Source organism: Toxotes jaculatrix, chromosome 4, assembly GCF_017976425.1.
Source record: "Toxotes jaculatrix isolate fToxJac2 chromosome 4, fToxJac2.pri, whole genome shotgun sequence".
In the NCBI taxonomy this organism is placed as follows: domain Eukaryota; kingdom Metazoa; phylum Chordata; class Actinopteri; family Toxotidae; genus Toxotes; species Toxotes jaculatrix.
The window spans coordinates 7,371,803-7,397,490 of NC_054397.1; the positions used below are offsets into that span (position 1 = coordinate 7,371,803).

A 25,688-nucleotide genomic window follows, 5' to 3' on the forward strand; every position below is an offset into this window, starting at 1 on the left:
CTTGCTCTGCCTACCTTATGTCAGTTTTGTAATTCTCTTCCTCTTCTGCTGCAGTCTTTTCTTTCTCTCATTCATTCATTGAGTTTTTCCTTCCGAAGAGAGACTCCTGGTCTTATCTCTGAGGAGCAGAATCAACGCCTTCTTTTCTCACACTGGATGGGCTGCTTATTGTCCTGACTAAATTGAATCATTGAGTCTCAGTAAAGATGACTCTCCATGAATGGGCATTTCGCAGACACAGACGGTGATTGATATCGAAACTTTAACTTTCCAAAAAGGTGCCATTGAGCAGTATGAATTACTTATTTATGTGATCAGGTCTAAATACTGTAGTATCCATGAGCCTCAGGTACTGTTGTAATGGAGAGGAGGCCAGTCAGAAGTGAGATTTGGAACAGTAGCATTTTCAAAATGCTTTGTGACTGCAGTATGTAGTGTACAGTAGTAAGTACAGTATGTTTGGATATTTTGGTTTGAGCGTGTTTCCAGTGTGTGTAACTTTACAATGAACAAAATAAAATATCAAAGTGAAAAACAAGTCAAGGAATATGTCAAAGTGGGGAAAAACTGAAAAATACATGCAGTTTCATTCCTGTGACTAGACGCCTCGGTCTTCTCACAGCATGTGGACCTCTGTGACTTGTGCGTGGGAGTTGTAGTTTTCACATTTTTGCTTTCAGACTAACAAAAAGAACAAACCAAAGCTGAAATGGTCAAGAACAATGAAAGTGTGCAGTTAAGCCAAACACAGAAATTGCTTTTACCTTTCTGTTGTTTTTTCTGTAGAGCCTCTGTGCTGATACCATTTCAGCAGATACTCGTCCGTACAATTGGTAGAGAAGCTAAGAAACCAAAATCAATTTCTATGAGCCAAAAGGGAATTGCTTCAGCACCTACAGAACGTTACATCAGACACCAACAACAAACACCTTCATTACAGAGCTGTGAATCCCACCGTCAGTAGTCCTTATAAATCGGCCTCACAGAAAGCCGAACAGTTCTCTTTACCATGACCCAACATTTGTGCAGGTACATCACAGTTCCTTAGAATTTTTATACAGTGCAAAAAATGTTGTCGTAATTTTACTTTCTTCCTTAATCACATTCCTCATTACTCATTTCTGTGCTTCTTTCTTCCTCATTTGAGGTGCTTTGATAGTTCACAGGGTGAATGGTCACATTTTTCTGTGTGAATTTCACCAATAGTTCACAAGTCACTTAGGAGTAGCTTGATGGATACTTAGAAGGGGTCAGCTGGTAAAACTAAATCCTCTTTACCACAGCTGCTTATGTTGCATTTTGTTATTAGTAACAAAGGTCCCAGAGGGTAAGTTCATCCAAATCAGACAAGAAAAACCTAATGTTATCCATCAATACAAATACGTTTGGCTCTATATGCCCAGAGAGATGTCACTCACTGAAGCTTCTGGCTTCCTCAAGCAATGGAGCTAAACCTATTTGTGCTGCTCACAAAACAACTCTACAGAAGTGTGTGTGTGTGTGTGTTCCAGGTTCAGTGTCTTTCTAACTCAGACTAATCCATGGATCTTATTGTTAAGTTTACATTTAATTTTTTTTTAAATTTACATTTAAATTTTTATATTTATTTTCTATAATTTGGTCACTGTGTTAGATGTCATCTAACCACCCCATCCATTTTCTACACCATTTACCCTGTTCAGTGCCACAGGAGGCTGGAGCCTATCCCAGCTCACATCAGGAGACAGTGTACAGGGTTCTAGCCTATTACTGTGCAGCTGTTAGATTTAATAAATAATAATATCGTGCTGTTTAGGTTCAAAATGATTATAGCACTTTGCAGCCCATTGAACCTCCCTATAATGCACTAATTTGCTCATGCTGTGTACCTCTTAAAAAAGAACCTTTTGCTAACAGAAGTTTGTTTTCTGTTCTTTCTCTTTCTATGTCCTGCTCCCCTGATATGAAACATTATGCAAACACACAGGTAAGAAAAACCTCTTTTTGCTGTGTAGCACTTATATTTATTTCCACAGCTGCATTTATAGCACGTTTCTTTGTTCCAACATGTCGTGTCCAACAGAAAAAAAACTGGACACAATCCCACCGTGCTCTTCACTGCTGCTTGAAATGTTTTGTCTGCAACAACTCAAAATGCTGCTTTGTTACCTCTAGGGGGCAGCATAAACTAAATGTTAAATGATCACTGAGGCATTTGACAGCTGAGTGCTACCCAGGACCTTCCGCCTTTCAAAACTGCTGAGATGTTTTTGGCATTACAGCTCCACCCCATGTGTTTGATTTGTCTTGCTTGGACACTGATATTAGGTGTATTTTGGACATTTTCATGGCAGAGTGTGATAGGGATCCTGCATGTTGTTGCTGTAGGGGTGTATGTGTGTTTGTCTTTGTGTGTGTGTGTGGGGGGGGGGGGGGGGGCTCTGTGTGGTCATCATTAGTTGTGTCCCCAATCACCTCTTTTGTTTTTGTAAAGTCTGTGCACCTACTACCATTCCCATCTTCATCTCTACATTTTGCAGACTTTAGCATTTATAAGCAGCTCACGTGTCCCTCAGACACACATCTGCTGTCTTTCAAGCACCAACTCTCTCCTTTCACTCATTTTCCACATGCAGACACTCCCGGCTAAGAGCTTCAATAAATGTTCAGGTTGTTATGACGACTATGAGTGCAGCACTCAGTACTACATTAAGAGTCTGAAGAAGCTCTTACACTGTTGCACATCTCCACAGGTTTAATGAAATAGTAATTGTACAAAAAATCCTTGGAATAATTCCCAAGAAGGTCAGTGCTAAAAGATCAATAGCTTTTGTCAAAGTTTTGGATTGAGAAACAACTTAAATTTGGATACAGAAATCCAAAAAATTAATACCAGCCTTCTATTCAGATATATTGTTTTAATTAATACTTTCGTACCTTGTTAAAAGTAAAGTTGACTAGTAGTATTTAGACACCTTGTATCTAGTTTTTATGATTACAGTAATTCATGTCATCATGCATATTTTTCAAAAATGTTTAATCAAAATGCCAAGTGAACTTGTAATAGCTGTTCCATAAGGTGCTGTTCACTGGTGGCCGTACTTTTATTCGTCTACAGTGATCCACAGTTTTAATTTCCGTAGAGTGGCATAAAATTCTTTGATTAATGAAATGGTGCCTTATTGTTTGGCTCTCAGTCACATAGCTGGTATGTGGAAGTGAAACTGCTCATCTATCAGACTTAGGTGTGCTAGACTTTGATGAGGCTCAAGTTACCAGATGTAAAGTGGCTGTCAGTGTCACACCTGGGCACTGCATGAAGTGGCACAGGGATAATTGAGGACCTGGTGAAGCGTTACTGCACCCTGACTCTTCCATGGCAGCTTTGGGTCAAAGCTGCACCTTTTTTCTTTTTTTCTTTCTTTCGTCTGACTCACTGCAGGCTATTTGCCTTAGAAAGTCAGTAATATTATACACAAACCTTTACATTCAAACCTTCAATATGCTTTACTGCTTTACGTGGAATCAAATGTAGCATCCTTTAATATCCACTGAAAAAATACAGACCACACCACATGTACAGATAACTTTTCTTTAAGCTCCATCAAAGTGTTGACATTTTTCAGGTCTGCCAAGTATCTACAAGCTTGAAGGACATAAAAACAAGTTGCCTGGCAGCACATCTGCATTCATGTTGAGGTCACATCAGGCTACGCAGAAAGTATAAACCAGAGATGTCCCTGTTGATCTCTCATCTGTTTTGTTGTCCGCTGGTGTCCAGTGGATGAAAAAGGCAGCTCCTTTTCCTGTTTAACAGTATTTATCCGGACAGCTTTGACCTCACGTTGAATAAAAGCATTGTCCACGTAAAAAAGACTAAGAATCTCATTTCGGCTTCTCATATTGGTTCTTCTATTCAGCCAACTGCCGGAGCGCATGTGTCAAAGTATACACACTTTATCTCAGCGTGAAGGGAAATTATTTTGCTGCTGAGGGATAATAATGGAGAAGTACCATTTGGAAAGAGGTGTGTGTAAAAGCTGTACTTCAAACCCTCCAGTGTTCTCTGGAGTGTTATCACCATCTTGGAGTACTCAGACATGAGACAGGAGGGTGGTATTGCTTGCCAGACCAGAAAAAGTGTGTCACCAGTAATTTTTTTTATGTCATCTCTCTGCTTTTTTGTGTTATCATTGGATGGACATTTTTTTTCCAGTGTTGTCTGGCATTTTGTAAAACAAACGGATAATGAATCCAGAAAACAGTTGGTGATGATAATGATCAGTTGCAGCATCAGGAGATTTAGAGTTAAAACTAAACTAAAAACAGTTAAAAGCCAGTCATACCCCAGATAAGTGTTCATGTTTTATGACCTCAGAAAGTTTTGTCATTTCTTGCAAAGTTTACATCATGTCTTTGGAAAAACACGTTGCCATTCCTTGATTTTCAAATTAGCGAAAACAAATTATCCAAGGTCACAACTTGTGACCCTACTGCCAATTTCTCCCAGTCCCCCAACAGTTTAGCTCTGTTTGTTTTGCATGGCCAGGAATTGAGTATTTACCCTGATGCAGTTCCCTGCAGAATGTGGATTTTGATTAGCAATTCATGGCCTCCTTAAGGCAGTATAACAAAGCAATCAATATGCACTCCTCTGATGAGGATGGGGGGGCACGTTGTAGGGATTAATTTATTAATACAAAATGGAAAATCAATGATAGGCTTTTTACATAAATGCACACAAAGATGCATACATACAGTAACACAGAGCAGCTGTATCTTCTGAGCTTTGTTTTTATCTCAGTTGCAGTGTGTCAGTGGTCTGTTATATTACTGTGATGGATGACAATGAAAGGGATTCCTTGGCTACATTAGATTTCCCAGCTACGTCTCCTAACTGGGCAGCAACATCCGAAGCCTTTTATTTAAACGGAGCCCTGATGTAATTAGCACAGCCTCATTACTCCGCTTGTTACCCCCTCCCACTTGTTTTCCATTAGTCCTGTGGAAAAACACAACCAATGTTGGGGACAGACTTCAAGTTGAATTACACTAAAGTTAACTTTCAGAGGCAGGCTTTTCCCACTTGAGTATTTTCCCTGAAATATTGTCTTTTATAATTTGCTAATTCCTTCTTCTCTAATGGAATATACTGTAACAAAATGTACTGAATAATCACTTCTGGTAAAATAGCTACAGTATAGCCCTTAGACATTTGCGGCATATCATTTTTAAAAAAAATTTTTTTTTTGCAATGGTGTCTTTCCTGGAGTATTCGATAAACAAAAGCTTATGAAAAGAAATAAAGTTATCTTTATTGGATCAGTCAAGTCATATGATATTAAAGTAGAACTGATCAGTTGGTGATGGATAATGCCTTCTTCTTACACTGTGTGCATCCTGGAGATCCAATAATGAACTGTTCAGATTTAAATATATATATATATATATATATATATATATATATATATATATATATATATATATATATATATATATATATATATATATATATATATATATATAATTACATTATGTTTACCAGCTAATATTTTTCTTTCTTGCCTTAAAAACATTCCTCCATAGTACTAGAAGTTGTCAAAACCTCAGCCACCTTTACTTTTTATGTGACAGGTATCAGCCCTAAAAAGCCTGATTTGGCCATCAGTGTGTTTACAGTTCTGGACATTATTTACATGGAATTTTAATGACCAATGCTGTGAAATAATATTGAAAATCTACCAGGTTTCCACATCCTATCTGGCAGTGTTTTTCTAATTAAAATGATCAAATATTTGAGCTTGTCAAGTCTACAAAAGTGGTCTCCCACACCATCTGCAATCATGAGTCAACACCTGTGCCTAAGTCCTTGCTTCAGAAACTTCATTCTGAGCTTTACAAAACTGGTGTTTGTGACAGGGTTGTAATTGAATCCTGTCATAAATACTGACATATAGTACACCTGACAGTACATGACATACTGTGTAGCCCCAAGCCTCCAGCCTGCAATATCAGTTGTCAACTCTTGATGTTGGATTTGAAATTGTATGAACTGCGACTGTGTGGTAGTTATTTAAGGGTGAGATGGTCCAAACAGTTTCCATATATATTCCAAGATAATTCAGCTGTATTCATTACAGTCCAGCTGTGTAGTGCTTTCCTGAACATTAGAAAGATATGAAATGTGAGCTTCTGTATGCCTTCTTCAACCACAAAATCATCATCAAGTCCTTTTGAGAAGTTCTCCTGCATATTAGATTTTACAAAGTCAGTGGATTTAACAGAGTCAGTGAAGTTGAAGCTGCCATGGATGCAGTAAAGGTGCTTAAGGCTCATCGTGTCCACATGTGCGCTTCATGCTTCATCTCCCCTGATCTTCTCAGATTCTCTAACACCTCCTCACAACATCAGCATGCTACAGTGGATAAGAAAAAGTGCTGATGTGGTCCGACTGGCTTCTTTAATTTGTGATGAGCATGGGAGAGTGGGACCCTACAGAGCCGCCAGAGAGCCTTGTGGCCAGGTTGTGCTTTTGCTCCATCCCCCTAGCCAGCTGTAGATGCACCTGCCAAGTCAGCACCAGCTACCCAGTTCACTTTCTTGTTCTCACCACTACTAAAGGGCAGAGAAGAGTTTGCAAGCTTAGACTTGATCTTTTTTGCCCATAGAGAGATATTAAAATGTCACTTTTTCTTTGGGTGCTGTTAGTTAAATGAATTCTATATAGTTGTAAACCCATTGGTCACGACTCGTAGTTTGTTGAGTAATGCTATTTTCTGCATATGGTACTCTTTATCAAACATTTCAGTTGTCCTCAGACTTTGTTTACTATAGGTTACATAGTTCTTTGCTGTCCTGCTCTCTGACACCTTTTGCCAGTATACAAATTCTGGTTTTACTACTTGAGAATGATTTCATTACCTCTAGAGCTGCCAGGCCTTTATAGCATTTTAGATCATATTATGGACCCTTAACAAACTGTGGAACAGGAAACTATATTATAAACCCATTTTTCGAAGGTAAGCTCACAAGACATTCAATTTCACAGTCTGTGTTTTTTATACCTAGCTGTTATAAAGTATGATCAATGTAGTTACAGTTAATATTTTTTTTAAAATAGACCCCCTCAAATAAAAAATAAAAAAATAAATAAAAAAACGTGACTCAAACGCAAGATGATGATCTACACATTTATGTGAAAGTGAAAGTCTGACATCAGTGATGTGGATCAGTACTTCTTGTTGCTTGTGTTGTATATCACTTCTGATCAATTGGAGACGCCAAGTCCTGCAGACAGTGTTAAAGTGCAGAGGAGTCTTGACGGCCGCAGGGGTTTCATCTTGAACTGCGAAGAGAACTCGGTGCAGAAATTGGACAGATGTATGGCCATGCTGAGAAGTCATAGTATACCCATGATGACAATGATCAGAAGCCTGGAGAATCTCATGTTCATGTAAACATAATGTTCTTAATATGACCAAAAGCTTATAACTAGGATACTTGTGTGCATGTGAGGGCACCTGGTGAGGTGTTTATTCACAGATAGGCACAATAGCCCTGTGGCAATTGCAGATTTGTGGACCATACTTTTGTTGAACATATATTTTTGTCTATTTATGCAAATGGGAAAATGCTGCCCATGTCTATTTCCCTGGGGCTGTTCTACAATTACTAAAAGCTGTTTAAAGTCCAAATACCTTACAATAGATTTACAAGACATAATGATGAAAGTGGGAAGAAGTTTATATTCAGTGTTGTAGAAATTAAAGACTAAGTTGCAATCCTAGCTAATACTGCTTTTAGCGTTACTCATGTCAAACAATTAGATTTTAATCTTTTTTTCTGAAAAGTGATAAGGCTTGCAAGGAATGTTTTGGGGTCTTACACTTCTGGTTCTGATGCTTGATGTGTTCACTCTTAGGTCACAGTACAAGCACAAGTTGCAGATGTTGGGAACTTGGGAACTGGGAACCAATCAGTGGTTATTTGTTGTGGTTCTTGGAACACGGAGACCCACTGGTTTGGACTAATTTCATCCTGTAAGACTAGGTGCTATATAACTATAACTACCTGGTAATACATGAAAAGTGGTTTAAAAGACACTTTTAGTTCAGAGAGCAGTTTTGTTGTTAACAGAGAGTGCCGATGTCAAAGGAGTCTGTTATATAAACTAAAACTGGGCTCCCCATTTACATCATGTATATCATAGACTTCCAATTCATCTTCAGAGATGCTGAGATCGCTTTTGAAGGAAGAGACCACACATCCTTTTCTGCTTAAACTAATTAGTGAGAGAAGTAGAGAACATTAGTTATGTGTGGCTTCTTTTACAAAAGTAACAATGCTTAGTTGATTTGCTCAATGTAATGTCAGGTGTATTTGCATTTGAGTGGCTCAGCTCTTTTTCTAATAATAAAACAACAGTGCTTCATTAAGGCGACTTGGGCTTTAGAGTATTTTGATGCGAGGTAAAGTACAGCCTGTACGTTACAGAAGAAACACGGATGATATGGGGATTTCAGATGCTGGCTCTTTGCTTGGTAACAATCCATTTGTTGTAAGCACCTCTCCCTTGCATAACAATTAAGCAACATCGTCACTGAGTGCATCAGGGACAGATGGCATGGCCAATACAGGAGGGAAAAAGAGAAACTCTCGAGGTTGGGCTGTTTCCTTTTAAAGATGATTGTTTCCAGCCTGTTAGGGCTGTTGCCTGATGCTCATGGCATTGTTAGCTGAGCGAGGTGAGTGACAAATTGTAATGATACACATGTTGAGAACTTACTGCTAGATACAAAGCCTTGCTTTATTATTTTCTGTCACATTTTGAGATAAAGTTGGCCTTATTCTTGTCAAATTGAAGCCTTCATTATCAACATTTACAGTTTTCATTACTATATGGCATGCCCTGAATCCATTTCCTGAATTGGTTGACTTTAACAGCAAACAAGAGCCTTATCCCTGGATGAGGCCAGAGGCAGTACACTGCAGCCTGAAGGCCAGCGAGCACAATTCCTGTTGCCAGGCAACAGTTTACAGATAGAGGGGGGGACTGGTAGCGGGGTCCTCCACTGCTGCCCACGCCCCTGCCTGTCCTTCGTCATCGTCACGTCAGGATTAGATCTGCAACTTGCCTGGCCTTGAATTATTGATTTGATTTCCCTAGTCGTCATCATTTTACTGTGCTGGTCCTACATGTCTGACTTGAGCTGTCACCGACCGCCGCTCCCCTCTTTCTTGAGACGCAGGGGGAAAAAAAATAAAACCAACACTTCTAGTGGTACTAAAGTGAAATTAATTCCTCTTGATTTTAGCCATAAAAAACTGACAGTCTTAATTCTGCAGTTTCTTTTGCTATATAAGGACTCTTGAGGATAGCTGAAGTTAAGAGATGTCTGTGCTTGATGTTGTCTGTTCCAATTACAGAATGTATTACATTTCCAAAAGAAAGAGAAACCACAAGGTGGCAGGCAGAATTCTTCAGTCCCATCACTTAAACAGTTTAAGATTTTTTTCCCTTTTCCTTTTTCTGGGCTCTCTCTGCAGTCTTGTGTGTTTGGTTGCTGTTGATTTGGGGTGCCCGTCTGTGATGGAGCCTTATTTGTTTCCTGAATGTCTAATCTGCCAAGTTCGTGCCTTTGGCTACCCACTGAGAAGGGGGTCCTTGTTCTGTGTCTGCCTGGCAATCCCAGTGACTGCTGCTGTCCCCGGCCTCTTGTGCACATTAACATACAGCTGTCCCACAGGATGTAGTGAGACAGACACCCATGAGCTTCAGAGGGAAGCTGGGCACTCCCTCTCTTCGCAGATTCAACTCACAGGCAGCAGCCGCAGCAGATGGGCTGTGGAGATTAAACCACTAGGCACATGGCAGCTATTGTGGCCTGCCTATTGTGAAATTTAAAGGTCATCTATAGGGTCAAGGCTGAATTGGTATGGTGCCCCCCCGTCCCATACATGAACTGAGTTGGTGAAGGTTTTTGCTAATGATAGCTTTTTTGGCTTGTCAGGAATATTGATCATTAAGCTGCATGCTTAGAGAGAAGCAGTAATCTGAGTGCAGGTTACAAGCAGAGACACTGGGTGAAATGTTTTGGATTAACTCTGGCATACTCATTTTCTTTTTGTTAAAGAATCTCTTTACCAAAGAATCTTTTGTTTAAAAAAAAGTCTTGTGGTATGGATTGTTGCTAATTTTTACTGTCACCCCTATGAAAAGAACAAAACCAACATGCATCGTACGAACTCGCATTGCCTGTGAATCCAAAGCCTGGTATAGCGCATTCCACTTTGCTGTAGAACTGTACTGATGCACAAAAAAAGTAAAAAAAAAAAAAAACATAAACTTCACTCTTAGATAGCTAAATAGTCCTAACATTTGCATTACTTGCTCCTTTTCGAGCAAAACATCAAGACTTGTCAGTAAACCCAGTTTTAAACCACATAAGTTTGACTTGCCTGACTGTTGAAATCTTGAATTTCAGATTGCATTTGACTTAAAGGTCATGAAACATGGCAGAGGAAATAGAAAGTGACAAAGTGATGACATGCTTCAACTTAAAACTCTGGGGGAGTGTAGCTGAAGGTTTGTTCAATCCAAAAATACAGCACTTTGTCAGTTTTAAATTTCATTAAATATGCATTTGAGCTGCTATGAATAAGTGAAATAAGTTTTGTCAAACCCCACTCAAATGGCTGTTCTGATGTGGAGTTCAAGTGCTTTGTAGATGGAGATGAGGTCTGGATAACCTACTCCGGTAGCTGTGCACGTTTGGTTCGCTCTACTTTCCCCTCCCCGAGCGGTATTAACCCTCAAGTTGTGTTCCACTGTTTTTGAAATTCAGGCCAAGATCCCCTAAAGACGATGGTGTGGTTTCTTAGCGGGAAACATTAAAGCTTTCCATGCTGTTGCGGTGTGAGAGTATGATGAGAGTGTGTGCTGAGGGAAGTCTATTTTTGGGGAAGTTGTTCCAGCCTCACTTCCATTTTCCACTCTTGTGCTCATTTCATTGACTGGCCTGTTGGCTGTGTAGGTTCCTTGGTGGCAAAGTTGGGGAAAGTGAAGGGAAAGAATTGACTCGACGAAGTGACAACCATTCCACCAGCACAAGCAGTTGAAGGTTATGTGGTAGACATAGTTATAAAAACGCTTGCATTTGTAAAGATTCTGTCCTTTTTAAAGAAAGAAAACTCTCTTATTATTGGATCATGTTTGCATGTATCACTCAGGTATATGTCATGTGATACAACAGACAGCTGTTTCTTAGTTGTTCTCATGATGTATTGAGGCATTAAACAATCTCAATATGTACATGTACAAAGTTTAAATGCAACATATATATATATATATATATATATATATATATATATATATATTTAATATATATAAATATTTTAAACTGAAAACTTTCAGGTGTTCATGCGTACTGGTTGGCCCCGGGAGAACATGCACCATTTAAATAGGACGGCATGTTTATTTTCCTCTTACCATCTGCTGCTTCGATGCCTGCAGTGGCTCTACAGATGCCGGTTAGCGTGCCCTCAGGCTAGATGTCGTTTCAAGGTAGACAGCTCATCAAGATGGATGACAAGTTTTGGAGAATGAAGCAAGACAATTGACAGCTTAAACTAACGATACACTTCCTGCCACAAGGTGAAAATTTGCATGTTACAGCGTGTTATCGGTTGACCTCTGTGTAAAATGGATAGATATTTTCATGTTAATTCAACACCCCTGACCTTAAACCGAAAATACTGACAGGATTGCCAGGGATTGTTATTTCAGGCAATCTGTAGTCCACTTTGAACAGCTTAACAAGGTCCATTTCTTTCTTTCAAAGCACGGACACAAAATGACTACAACAGAAATGCAATCAAAAATTGCACATATTGTGCATTTGAAACTAAAAACCTTCAATATTTTGCTCAGCAGTTTTTTGTTTGTTTGTTTGTGTGTTTGAAGACAAATCACTAAGCTTTTTCAAAGGTTTGCTGAGAGAAACTTGCAGCTTACAGAATGTATTTTTGAACTTGGAACAAAATGACAGTTTGGAAACGAGAATGTCAAATAACATGGGTCTAACAATGTCTAACAATACTTAAAACTGACTATTCTGTAATGCAGTGAATTAGTCATAGTTAGGTTAGAAAGTCACTCAGTCCCTTTGTGGTGTATCAATATCGACCCTATGACTTTCACTGTACTGTATGGCTGTAGATGTATGAAAACACATTGTATTTTCCTCTTGGCAGGGCTCTCAGGGAATTCTTGTATCCATTATACATGGCATGAAACACTACACATGAGCGAACAAATCAACAAACACAAACAAACCCCAGCTCCTAGAGATGCTTTTCTAAATGACCCAATACTCTGTTCTCCTCCTATCCATTCTCTGCAAGATAGGAAGTAGAGTGGTGTTGTCTGTGTAGTTTTAGTGTGTAGGAGGTCTCTAGGAGTATGTGTCAGAAGCTGTATGAGTCGGAGGCAGGGAGGAGGAGAAGACTGCAGCAAAACCTGAATCGAATCAGTGAGACACAACCGCAGCTTCCAGTGTGTACTCCACCACCAGCAACTTCGAAATGCTCATCAAAATGCTGCTGAACATTGGCTTTAAACATTTTATTCTAACAGTGTCAGTTTCTCTTCAAACATATTAGCAACTTAGTTACCAAAGTTCTTGTAGCAGATGTAGTGTCAAAAGCACAAGGTTAAAATTTGTTTTTGCTGAGTTTGGTGTTCTGGAGACCAGAAAGTATGCCCTACCCTTCCTCCTTCACACAAAATGCATTATCCTGCTATCCAAGACTTAGTTTTGGCAGCAGCTGGGCTCTTCCTCTGTCTTCCGTCTGTCTCCATGTAGCCCAGCATGGGATGTAACTCCTCAGAGGCCCCATGCTGCCTACCCTCACAGACACATTTACACCTCAGGATTCAATGGACATATGGCAACCACCTTTAACATCAGCCTTACCAGTTATTACTGCAAACCTAATTCGTACATTTGTTAGCCTTAACCAGCTCTGTGCTTCTTCCCTGATGGGTTTTATTACATTTGAAGACAAAGCTTTTGTAATAAACGTCCTATTCTTGTTACTGTTCATCTCCTAAATTTGATTCTACTTATGCTATCCTAATGATGTCCTTATATGTGGCCTGTCTATGGTCGAACTTAATTTCTTTATTCATTTTTGAGTTAACTGAGAAGTTTTCCCCACAGAAAGCAAAAATTGCTGCAGAAGAGTACATATTCAGATTTCTTCCACTTCTCAGTAAATACATGCAGTATCTCTCTTCTGTCTGCAGCTACTGCAGTAGAATCAAGTATTTGTGAGAGTGTGTGTGTGTGTGTGTGTGTGTCTGTGTGTGGGGGTGTGGAGGGTGAAACAAACATGCTTGCAAGCCATCCAAGGTTCACTGCTCCTCTGGCCTTCCTGAAATGAAACATTTATGACCCTTGACCCTTGTCATTCCCTGTAGCCGTTTAAATCTTGGGAGGCACATTTCTCTGGCATCATTATCCATCTAACTGTACTCAGCGCAGTAGTATGCCTTACTATACTGTGCTGTTGCATGGCCAGGTCTTCTTCAGAACACGATCCACTCTTTTCCTTCTAATTAATAAAAAGATTCCTTCTTTTATTAACTTGCATTGCGTCAGCCAAAAAAAGCCTACTTGATCCTCAGCCCTACCATTAAGGCAGATTAAACACTGAATATGATCCCATGGAAGAATATACTTCATAAACCAAATTATTGCATTACTTATGATCATCTTCTTCCGTATTCTTTCTCCACAAGCAATTTTCAGTTTCCCTCAGGCTGTTTTGTTAATAGACCCATGTCCTTTGTGTTCGGTGCACACCACTTTTAAGTGTCTGTATTTGTTAATGTGTTGAGATAAAAGACACATTTCATTGCTATTTCAGAGTCTTAATTCACCATTGGCAGAATTTGATAGTAAAAATACCAAGCTAAAACAGAAGAATATGTCCTACTTGAGAAAAACTGTTCATCCCATTTGTGTGGATGCATTCATTGTCCTTCTAGCTTTTTGGAACTTGTGACCTTCATATTTGCTATGGGTTTTACAAGGCTATATTTAATCAAATTCATTACTTAAATTAATTAATTAAAATTACTTAAAAGTAATATAATTATAATTTAATGTTCATTATTTTGACTTTTAATTTAAACAAATCAATGAATTTTGAAATTGGATCTTTAAATTTAGCTTTTTGTCTTTACCAAACTCTGCTCTCTTAATATTCTCATGCAGCAAGACATTATTCTGCAACATTAATTTCCAACACAATAAATTTACAAGTTAGTTTCATGATGCTTCACACAGACTTGATTTCCTTACTTTCACACACACTTCAAATATGTACGGCTTTGTTACTTAAACTTGCTTTTTTATTTAACATGCACGAAACATGCACACATATATATGCTGGGATTTTTTTACATGTTAAACCTGCATTTACAGTATATTAAACAATCACAGTACCCTATGTTTGACTTTAGTTAACATTGCATTGGTGTTACATTACCTTATTCATTCACCAACAACCCTCCTAATTCACCAACATTTGGCCAAATCGAAAGATTTATATACTCCCGTGCTGGCTTTTTGATCTCTCTTTCAAAATATAGTCATTATGTGACTCATTTTGTGTCATCAGACATGGCAGTTGATAGCAGTCAAGTTAAGCACTAAAAAGGTTGCTATCACCCACTCTGCTGGTGGTCCTCCAGAGATAACAATAATCCCAAACAGACACTTTAGACAAGAGCCTTGGCTTTCAAAGCATGGCCAGTAGACACATCTAAACAAGATCAAATGTGCCCTTCACTTTCTGGAAATTGGTTTGTGCATCAACATGTGAGTCACGTATTTCACTCTTATCAAATGTTAGCTTTTTTTTTTTGGGTCACTGTCCATTTGTGCCACTTCTCTTCTTAACCTGGCTATCAAAAATAGGGCTGACAAAATAAGAGCCTTGTTTTCGAATCTCGGCTGAACAAACTTGCGATATTCTCCACCTGCATTCTTTCCAGATTACCTCATCAATCAGGCTCACCTGTCCTACGGATCCACCTTAGCTTAATCTTCAGAAAAGGAAGAGACAACAGCTAAAGTACCTCATCCTTAAGACAAAATTGCTTTCCCAGCCTTCTCTGATCATTTTCGTCCTGTCTTTCTCTTCCTTGAACTTTGTTATTCTACAAGTTGTTTAAAAAAAAGCATCACACCATTTATCTTACCAGTAAAGCGAGTACCTTCCTCTACTATTTGCTCTTTTGTTCGTCACCTGTTTATTATGTTGAAGAAGATATGACAGTTTTCTCTGTAATTTTTAGGGTTTCCTCTCCACTCGAGTATTGTTGACTTTTCGAGAAAATTTCTTCAGGAGCATAACAAAGACAACGACACCAGTCCCCTCGAAACTCTCTTGCTCCTCTGCTTCTCTCGGCTCAATGAGAATGCATATTAGTATTATTAGTAGTGCCTTTGGCATATAACTTTGAACTATTTTTAAAAGCAGAGCTCCTCTTCCATCATAACCTAAGCTCAGATAGGGGAAATGCTGTGTTTTCGAGATATTGTATAGTGTCTGCAGCCAGGCTAGCAGCTGTTTGAGGCGCAGTGGAGTTTTGAACTAAATGCCAGCATCGCACCAGCATTCAGCAGTGCTAACATGCTGATGTTTACCATGTATAATGTTTCCCATGTTCACCACGTGGACCACCAGTTGAGACTGATGAGAATGTCATTAGTTTTGGAGGTATTTGATCATTCAAATACAAAATAATGTCATCACAGTTCATCCATCAAAGTGATTATTATTCATCGTGAGGGGGCATGAATGTATATACCAATAGTTGTCTAGACATTTCACTCAAAATAACAAATGTGAGACATTGTTATCCTTAGAGCCATGCCAGAGGCATGGCTGGTAAAAACTGAGGTTAATGCCCAAAAGGAAGGGTGAGTAATCAATCTATTTGCTTTTATCACTGCTTATGAGACACTGTGTTAAATGTCATCCTCTGATCTCTGATCCATTTAGATTAAGGTAAGATCTCAGTTCAGAGGTTACTCAGGCATATTTTCCTTTGAAAACCTGTATTTGGAACAGCAAACATGTAGAGTGCTTCTTTGTTGGAGAGATAAAGGTTGGTATGGGTAGATGGTGTTCCAGATTAGATCAGTATCACAGGGCAGGAAAATAATACCAAAGGCAGCATGACGCACAGGTTTTTGTAGTGAGGTCAGGTCAAGGCCTGTGACCAAGACTGTGTCAGAATGTCCCCACACAGTTTCCCACCACCTTCTCAAGCATATTTAGGGATCTGCAGATGACAGGCAACACCCAGCAGGCACAATTTGGCTCCCTCTGCTTCATCTGGGATGCAGAGTGGTAATTCTGGATGATTAAAGAGGCTTATTCGTTTCTGTGTAAATGTTGATGCCAGCCCCGGCCAAGTTTCACCTGGCTCATCACACACATTTCCATAACCCCTCTTTCATTTCTGAATGAGATATGACAGCTCAGGCAGCATCCAAATGCAAAACCAGATAGGCCTATCATGGGAAAGGGGATTAGAAATGGAGGAAAATCTTAATACCTCTATGGTGAAATTTTCCCTGTGCAATTTGCCATTAGAAGGTATAGTATGCGACTTCCTTCTGGGGTACTTACTGCTTAGTATATTAGAATTTTTAGAGTTATTTTACTTACAGAAAATTCGGGTTTCAGTACTCCTCTATAGAGCCAAATCTGCCGTAAATCTACACCTTTTTTTGTACTGTATATTGTACAGATTGTAGAAGACATACTTGTGATGTTGGGCTATATAAATAAACTTGACTTTGGAGATGTCCTTCAAATGAGGCGGGAGATGCACAATAGAGGAGTCACTCACTAAATCTGAGCCATCCAAACTTCCTACCCAACTTTGCAGCTACATTGTGGGTCAAATGTAATGAGGATCAGCATTAAGGACGTGACCCTCTCTTGGAGAGGGTCACAGATTTGTCTTTCAAGCTTTTTCTTAAATCGGTTTCCAGCAAGCTACTGGCACTGAGCTGTTGCATCCTTTGGGCACATTGCTGGGCTTACAGCTTGGGCATGATGATTGTGATTGGTCATGATAATGATTCAGAGAGTTATTCCAGTCTTTAAAATGCAAAAAGGCACACATTCATTCACTGATTATTCTGACTTTATTACTTCGACCACTACAAAGTGAACACCTCCCCCTTCTGCAGTTTTCCCCCACAGGGCTACAAGGATGCCTGGATGATGTCCTTATGTCCTTGTAGTCCTGCTGGGAACACCTGTAGTCTGCCAGGATGTGCATATTATTCTCCTCAGGTGAGATTATGTGTATAATTGCTAAAATATTAACCAACCCCGTGTGTTGTTATAGCCTGATGCCACTGTCCTGTGTGACTAAACATTAGTGGGACAGACACAGCTTTATTTCTGACTCCAGTTGATGGTTTATGGTCTGTCTCTAAAATGACTTGGACCTCCTGCACATTTACCAGTTGAATCCATGGTTATATTGGGGGTATGAAGGCAAACAGCAGTATGTCCTTATTTTCCAAGGTTGAAATCAACTTCTTAGTCTTATATTGCTTCACTAAATAAGGAGGCAGTATGTCTGTTGTTCCCAGCTGCTGTTTGATGATATGAGACAGAACATCCCATTTCTGCGAGAGATGTAGCCACAACATAGGTTTATCTTTGTTGCCCAATCTGTTCTGTAGCTTCCACGTTAGGGTGTGACATGTTTTGTAATATTTATTTAGGCCTACTTTGTGAATCTTGAAAATGCAAGAGAAAGGTTTTGAATCATGGTTACATCTGTAATTCTGTCAATAGGCTATAAAGGAACCCTTAATCTCCTGCCTTGCTGACAAACTGTTGTTCTCCTTTTAAGAAATGACACATTTTTTGCATTATATTAACATTTTGCTTTTCTCATTTGCTGCCTTCTGCTTATTGTTAAGAGACTTAAGAAAACAAATTGATTTTTTGTATTTGTCACCATCAAATGTTTAAATGTCTTTTGTAAACCAGTTTATATTAGAGCTTATTTTCCCTTCACAAGACAATAGGAGTGTAATCAAGCGGCACTGCACTGGTTTTATTATGCTGTGTTAGGTCAAATGTGGCCTTCACCACTCTTAAATTGGGAAAAATTCCCATTTAGATTCCGTTCAGTGATAAACAACAAATAATACTCAACATTGTTTTTGGCTGAGTATTTTATTACATAACACCATTTGCGTCTGATGTCTTCAGCCTTTCAGTGCATACAAGTATGCAACACTGGACATTGGTTCTTTGAATTTCATTGTTGGCTCTTTGTTCGCTCAGAGTTGAGGCTTTGTGCATTTTTTTTTAATTTTCATTGTGCCACTTGTATACATTTTAAAATGTTGCATTTGTTTGAAACTCCGATTTCTAAATAATTGCCAGTAATTGCAAATACTGACCTCTGTTCTCCATTTATTTTCCATGAACCCTATTGATGTCACAAGGGAGATACCACTGGTTCTGGCTTTAATTTCTTTTTTTTTGACCTGACCTCTTCAAACTTGAATGTTTCAGTCGCGTGGGTGGCTGTAGGATATGTTAATTCAACTCTATGCAGATGTTGCTGCTATTATCCTTCGCAGAATGCCATGATCCATGGTTTCCTTATTCATCAAACCTCCCCCACACGCATTGCATCTGTCCAGCCTGGAATGGGGCTCACACTTCACTATTTCAAAAAAAAAATCTATTGAGTGGAGACCCCCTAGTCCTCATTTTTTCCACAGGGAGGACAATCACACAATGACACGGACCCGTTTAGTGATGCATCACTGCCCGAGAAGTATTTGCCTCCTTCAAGTTCACCTCCTCACATTAAACATTTGCTCAAGAAAGCCCTGTTCTCCTGTAGTGTAGCTTTTTCCCACCAACATCTGTTGATTTTGAACAGTTGGTCAGTCACATCCTTTTAATCACACTAGGACAGAAATGTAACAGAAAATGAATCAATATTTTTCAGTTTAGGTCTGCAACTACTAACTATTTATATTTTCTCAGTTGATCCATTTATCGTTTGACCTATAAATTGTCAGAAAATAGAAAAAAATTCTCAAAGAATAAGAAAACAAGCAAATTTTCACATTTGAGAAGATTTATTTTTTTGTCAGTCGACTAATCGATGAATCTTTTCTGGACTAAATCAGTTCATTGTTTTGGTCATTTATCAAGTCAAAATATCAAACAGTTACTTCTAAAATGAAATGTCAAGATTTTCTTGCTTTTCTCAGCTTCACATCATTTTTAAGTATCTTAGCATATTCAGATGTTAGGACATATCCAATGTAAACATTTACTTTTCTGTTAAATTGTGCAGGGCATTTATCATTATTTTAAACATTTCTAGATTAAATGACCATTTCATTAATCAAAAAAAAAATCAGTAAAAAAAACTGATAAGGAAGATGATGAATATTTGCATCCATTCATTAACTTCCTCCTCGTATCTTTATACATCCAAGGATGCTAAACTTATCTGCAGGCTTTTACAATATCACTACAGTCAGTATCCTGAAACCTTAGCATTGATGTTGTCTGTTATTTGTGCACAGCCAAATGAGATAGTATTTGCATTTCCCCACAAGCTATCTCCTGCACTGCAATATAATGAGTGTATTTTTTGTACATTGTCTGCTGTTCAAATATTGCAGCTAAAGGAGCTAATGTCTGATGGAACACTATTACCTGAATACACTTGTTTGTTTGATATCAACAAACACGGTAGTTTAAAAAAAAAATAGCTTTGAGAGACACCTGTTTTGTGCAGCTTTACGTCTGACCAACAGGATTTTGGGTTTGATAAGATGGAGGTCAGAATCACGGGAAGAGGCCTGTTAATGCTTTACCAACTGGCAGAAGGAGAGCGACAAAGGAAGCCACGGCCTATTCAAAGGCCACAGTGCAACTCCTCTCGCATGCCAAGCATTCCAATGTGCTGTGTAAAGGTTGGGCCAGCAGAGAGCAACCAGAGGTCCTTTCTCATGAGGGCCACCTTAAACACACACAGACAAAGCTTGAAACGGGCTGTCTGTCTGCTCTCTGGCGTCGACTGACTTCAGTGCTTTTCTGTGTCTGTTGGTATGGTGAGAAAGTGTGACTAAAATACACAGATTAACCGCCTGTATTGTCCTCTCAGAAAGTCATGATTTATATCTTTTACCACACTGACTGACATTTTTTTTAAACATAAAACTCTTGCAGTATGGCATCTCAAATTGTGGCCAGACCTTTACCAGACCTCTTTTGCCAAATGTTTGTTTTTTCAGTAACAAGCCCTAAAATTCCCCCCTGTGTTAGGTCACTCAGTAATTACAGGTGTAAGCCAGGAGCATCTGAAACGCTGCCAGATCTCAATGCGCCATCACCTGTGAATAGAGCCCTTCCCATGATTCCTCATTGTGTCCCCTGTTTCGATGATCTAATGCCGGTGTCTTGTGAGGTCAAGAGAAGCAAATGTTCAAGACCTACTGAAACTAATGGATTGGTCCAAACCGGTATGAACTGGAAATCCAAAACATTTCTGTAGGAAAAAATAACGTGGCATGCACCGAAGCTAGCAAACCCATGCTGCTGTTTAATTTAAACTACACACAAATGTCAGTGTTAATAAATGGCAACTGGTCAGTTTAATGGGGAAATGTGCTTCAGTTTGTTCTCTGCAGCACACTGACATAACACAGTTGGCCAGGGACATTGTATAATATTCCCTGTTCTCAATTTGTCCAAATTAATCAAACAAAAAGCTCCTAGTGTATTTATCTTGGATAGCTGAGCAAAGGAAAGGCTAAACCCTCATCAGTTTGTTTACTTGATGACTCCTTGTCCCCTTGAAAAAGGCGGTTTGATTTGTGACAGTTTACTTTCTCACCTGCACTAAATGCACATGTGCTTTTAAACAAAAGCTGTAATAACCGTTGTGAAACCATCAACAGTGCCTATGGTGCTGTAAACTGGGCAGGTGCAATGGGCCATTGCCTTCCGTACTGAAAAGCAAATATTGGCCTGTTCCACATGTGTGCAAATAAGCAGCTGCAGCAGATGTGAATCCATTCACGCTGCTGCCTGATAGGTTAGATCATTCTAATTCATAAATAAATAGAAGTAGTTCTGATAATTGATTCATCGTATAAGTCACACACTGAGCAAAAATGACAAATTTTTATTTCCAGCTTAACAGATGTGAGGATTTACTTCTTTTCAATCTCTTACATGATAGTTTACAAAATTCTTTTGGTTTTCAACTGTTAATCATTATAACGTTCAACATAATCTATATGATGCAGCGGAATTTGGCAAACGAGGATGCCTCCAATGTAGATTAATAATAAAACAAAGAGAAGTGGTGGTGTAGTCCCTGGGTGGGGTGCATGGATGAAGCGGGGTTTTTTTTTTTTTTGCAACAAGTGGGGGTCCAGCTTTTTAAGCAAATGGACGGTAATGGAAGTGCGTACTCCTCCCGGTCTCTGTGTTGCTGCCTGGTCTGCTACACACATGTCCCCCGGTACTCTGCTCGCAAAGGATGCGCTGCGCACAGTGTTGGATGCTGGACTGCACCATTCCTGCCGTCTCCACCAGGGAGGCTGTAATCCGATCCTGTTTGGAGGAGCCGTCGTGCAGCCTGTGAAAAGGAAGAGGGCACTGCTCTGCGCTCTGACGCTCTCCCCTCCACTCCTCCCCTTTTCTGCTGAGTGTCACCCTCTTCCTCCCTCATCTGTTCACTCCCTGCTCGGTGAGGCTGGTCGGCGGCGCACAAGCCTCCGGGATCATCGCATCGCATTGTTCACCAACCGAGCGCACCCCATTCAAGTCGGCGTGACACGGCGGAGCTTTTTCCCTCCCTCCACCCCCTCCTCTTTTTTTAATGCCTTTACCGGGGGAATCTACTGCTTGCACGCCAGTCCGGTGACGTGCCCGAGCATGTTCACATCAGAGACAGCGTCGGATTTACCTGAGAGTACGCTGCCCTCGCACTGTCAGAGCTTTCTCCCCACCACGCACAGAGATTTGGACTTCACCCACTGTCACTGAAGAGGAAAGAGGAAAACACACCGGATTACAAGGATGGGGTTCTACGGCACTTTAAAGATGATTTTCTACAAAGTGAGTAGGATTTCAGCTTGTATTAACCGCCCGTGTCACCTCCAACACATCCCCGTCTCTTATTATTTAATGTTTGACTCGCTCCGTCGCCCTCATTATCTTTGACGCGCCTCTCACGGCAGATTGTGCGGCCACTGCGGAGGATGAACAGCAGTGTAGCAGACCCCCAGAGACGCCTCTTTAATTGCCTGGGCCTTTATGTTATGTTAGCGCTGCGTTGAATGTTGTAATATCACGACGCGATTTGGCATCCTTTCCCTTCAGAGTAACTTCAGCCGCGTAAATAAACGCCACCGCCGCGGTCCGGGGATGATCGGTGCATTAGTAAATGGGTTACGGCTGTGGCACTTTTATGGCCATTTCATTCTGCAATGCTGGATGAAAATACGCCCGCAATTCTGCGTTATACACAGCTGATTTTCGCGTTTGTGGATGGCATATGATCCGGCGATCCAGCTCTGCCTTAGCGTTGGCTCTATGCTCTCTGCACCTGAACATTAACTGTGGTCCTCCCTTTCGTATAACCTAGTAACTACAGAATATATAGGTGGCAAATATCACCTCCATCTATGTTTTAATACATGCAGACTTAAATTTTTGTAAGCAAATATTAGTTTCAGGCACGAAAAGCTGCCTGTTTCCCCTACAGTCCTCCCCAGTTTGCAGGCTTATTATGATTCTACATTATGCAGCAGTGGTTATCTTGTACTGGCCAAAGTGACTGCCTGAGATGCATGCATGTGATCAGTCTGCTGTTGCCTGTTGGAGTAGCCTATTCCCTGACATTGTGCACTCGCCTCAGGCTCCGAGCACAGATAATGGGTCACTGTGTCAGACTGTGTGAGGTAGAATATCCTCAAGGATGTTGGGTGTATAATGGCTGGATGGCAGCCATAAAATGATGCTCCCTTAGTTGGGAATGCAGAGTACAAACAAAAATATGAAAGGGAATCCATTATGCAGAGCATGCAATGTAAACAAATTTGTTAATCATTCAGAATCTAACTGAAAATCCCCTGTGATAGGGGATTTTTTGTGTACCTGGTGTGCACTCTGTGTAGTGTTGAAGCTTTTACTCAGTTAATCCTAATAATTAAGTGAAAATGTCATGCTTAATCAATGCGTAGCAGTTTATAGATTTGAATGTTAGCTCATTTGTATTCTCCATCCATTTTGTGGATTTACTTATTCTAATATATCAGGATTTTGAACTGCACCAGCAGAAACCGAAACCCTGAGACTGATTTATTTTAAAGACATATTCACACCCATTTTTTTCTGTGTTGATAGTAGTTTTAGTCTTTATCAGTCCTCCTACAACTTGATCATTCTTTCCAAAATGGCCAGTTCTCAGATACAAGTGACTCTGTGTCTCTAGCAGTGTTGATTGACATGATGAAACTGTTTCATGTCTGCTTGAAACACCATTTGAAAAATGTGAAAATATGTTTCGAGTGACTGATGCTGCAGGATGTAGCCTCTGTTGAAACGGATCAACACATTATGTAAGAGCGATTGCTGTCTTTAAAATATCATTAACTCTCTGTGTATCCATCTGTCGTGCTTTTGGCCAGATAGGGAAGGGGAAGCCAAGAGGAAGGAGGGAGGACTGATTAGTAGTGATTTACAAACACTGCGCTCTCTGGTTACCCTTTCCCAGGCTGAAACACAAGAAGAGGCTGGTTACATGCTGTTTTTTTTTTTTCACGCCTGCGTTTAGTTTTTCTTTCTTTCTTTTTTTTTTTAAGATATGCACACAGAGGCACACACACTAAAGCCAGCCAGCATTCCCCCTTTTTTCTCTTGGTCTCTCTCTCACACTCTGAAACACACACACAAAACATACACACACACACCCAATGCATGCATACACCACACACCCAGACTCTCCTTGGCTACTGAACTGCCATTGCAGTGAGATCACCGCTTTAAGAACAAGGCAGTTGAGTTTAAGAGCCTGATCAAGCACGGATATCTTATACACCCCACTGCAGGTTCTTTAGCAGCCAAACAAGCTCTGTCAGCCAGATATTTTAAACGTAGACAACATAAGCTACAAACCTGCCTAGCTTTTGAAAACAATTGGAGTGTATTTGCAGTGTATTTACATGGGTTTTGCCACTGAGATTAAATTCCCCAGCGCCTTTTCTTGATATTTTCATCATGAATTACTTGAGCTTTTTATGGCTCTTTCCTTGAACCTCTCTACAGCTTCACACATGAGCTGACTAGTGAGGAAAAGATCACAAATCATTGGTCAGATCACAGTCTCATGTCCAGGGAGCCCATTAACCTGCAATACATGTTTGTGTGTGTTAGCCATGTACCTAATATATGGATACAGTTGCTGATATCCTGCTTTCTATTGAGCATTTCTGAGGTTAGAAACAAAACATTTTTTCTCTTCTTTTTTTTTGGTCTCAGTTCATCATTGCTTTGATAAATCGCGTGCTGTTCTCAACACTCAGGCGTGCCCCCTAGGCTGAAAACACAGAGAGCAAACACACACTCTCCAAATTATAGTGATAAACAAAAAAACACATATCTTGAGGAGAGACATATAATCATTCCACTGTAAATCCAGACAGTAAGGAGTCAAGAAAGAGAAATATCTTCTCTTTTTCTCCATTTATAGCAACTCTACAATAACATAAATGCATCGTAAGAGCATTGTTTGCCTCAGAGACAAAAAAAAGTTAAATTTGAATGTGGTTTCTGGTTTCACCAAGACAATATCAGTTTCTCCAATAGCAGGAGGACAGATGGAAGTTCTGTTACACATTTTCCAGTACAGTTTGAGTTTTGCAGCACAACAGACTGGACTGTAACTGTAGACAAACTGTTGCCAAATTATTTTGACCCTAAATGAAAATGCAAAAGCATGAATTGCCGTGCCACAAGTAAAAGAACGGTGTGCAAAAACACGCCATGTGCTACAGTGCAGGAATAAATCATTCATGAACACAATGACGCGTTTTGACTGTCAAAATATACCCTCGCTGGTGTGGCTGATTTATACGCTATTGCTGATTTGCAGTGAAGCCCGGAGAGATTTGAGGGAACAGTCTTTTTGTCACTTTGTTGAATCAGTGGCTTTACTTGAAGCTGAAACTGTAGGACCAGGATCAAATCTAGCTGAGCTTTCACTTAAACATGAAGCATATTTAATTTATCAAGGAACAAGGCCCGACTGTCATATTGTATATCTTATTTTGGCCAGACACTTAAAATCAGTGTTCAGTTACTCTGTTTGCTTGTTTATTCATGAGGGACCGGCGATGAGATGGTGATCACTTGCATGTGTGGTGAGAAGCGTTGCCAGAGAGAGTGGCAGGCATGGGATGAAGAAAACTGGCTTGCCCAGGCCTTTACACAGACTCCTTTGTTTGCGCAGTAGGGTAGGTGGTAACAGGGACTGGGTGGTGTGTGTTCGTGCAGGTGATAGAGAATGATAAAGAACTGACATGGTCTGTTTTTCTTTCTCAAGTATCAGTATGAAT

At 39.9% G+C, this 25,688-nt stretch overlaps 1 protein-coding gene across 3 annotated transcripts in view; it reads left to right on the forward strand.

The window, feature by feature from the left end:
* The window catches only part of fbxw7 (F-box and WD repeat domain containing 7), a 115,432-nt gene that overhangs the window by 64,449 nt on the left and 25,295 nt on the right, over positions 1-25,688 (forward strand). The window contains exon 1 of one of the 3 annotated variants that reach the window (XM_041036019.1): positions 21,851-22,188. The exons of the other annotated variants lie outside the window; for them this stretch is intronic. Within the exon in view, the coding sequence (XP_040891953.1) occupies positions 22,150-22,188 (39 nt within the window). The 5' untranslated portion in view covers positions 21,851-22,149. Of the gene's footprint in view, positions 1-21,850; positions 22,189-25,688 lie in introns of those variants that run through there. 3 annotated transcript variants of the gene reach the window in all.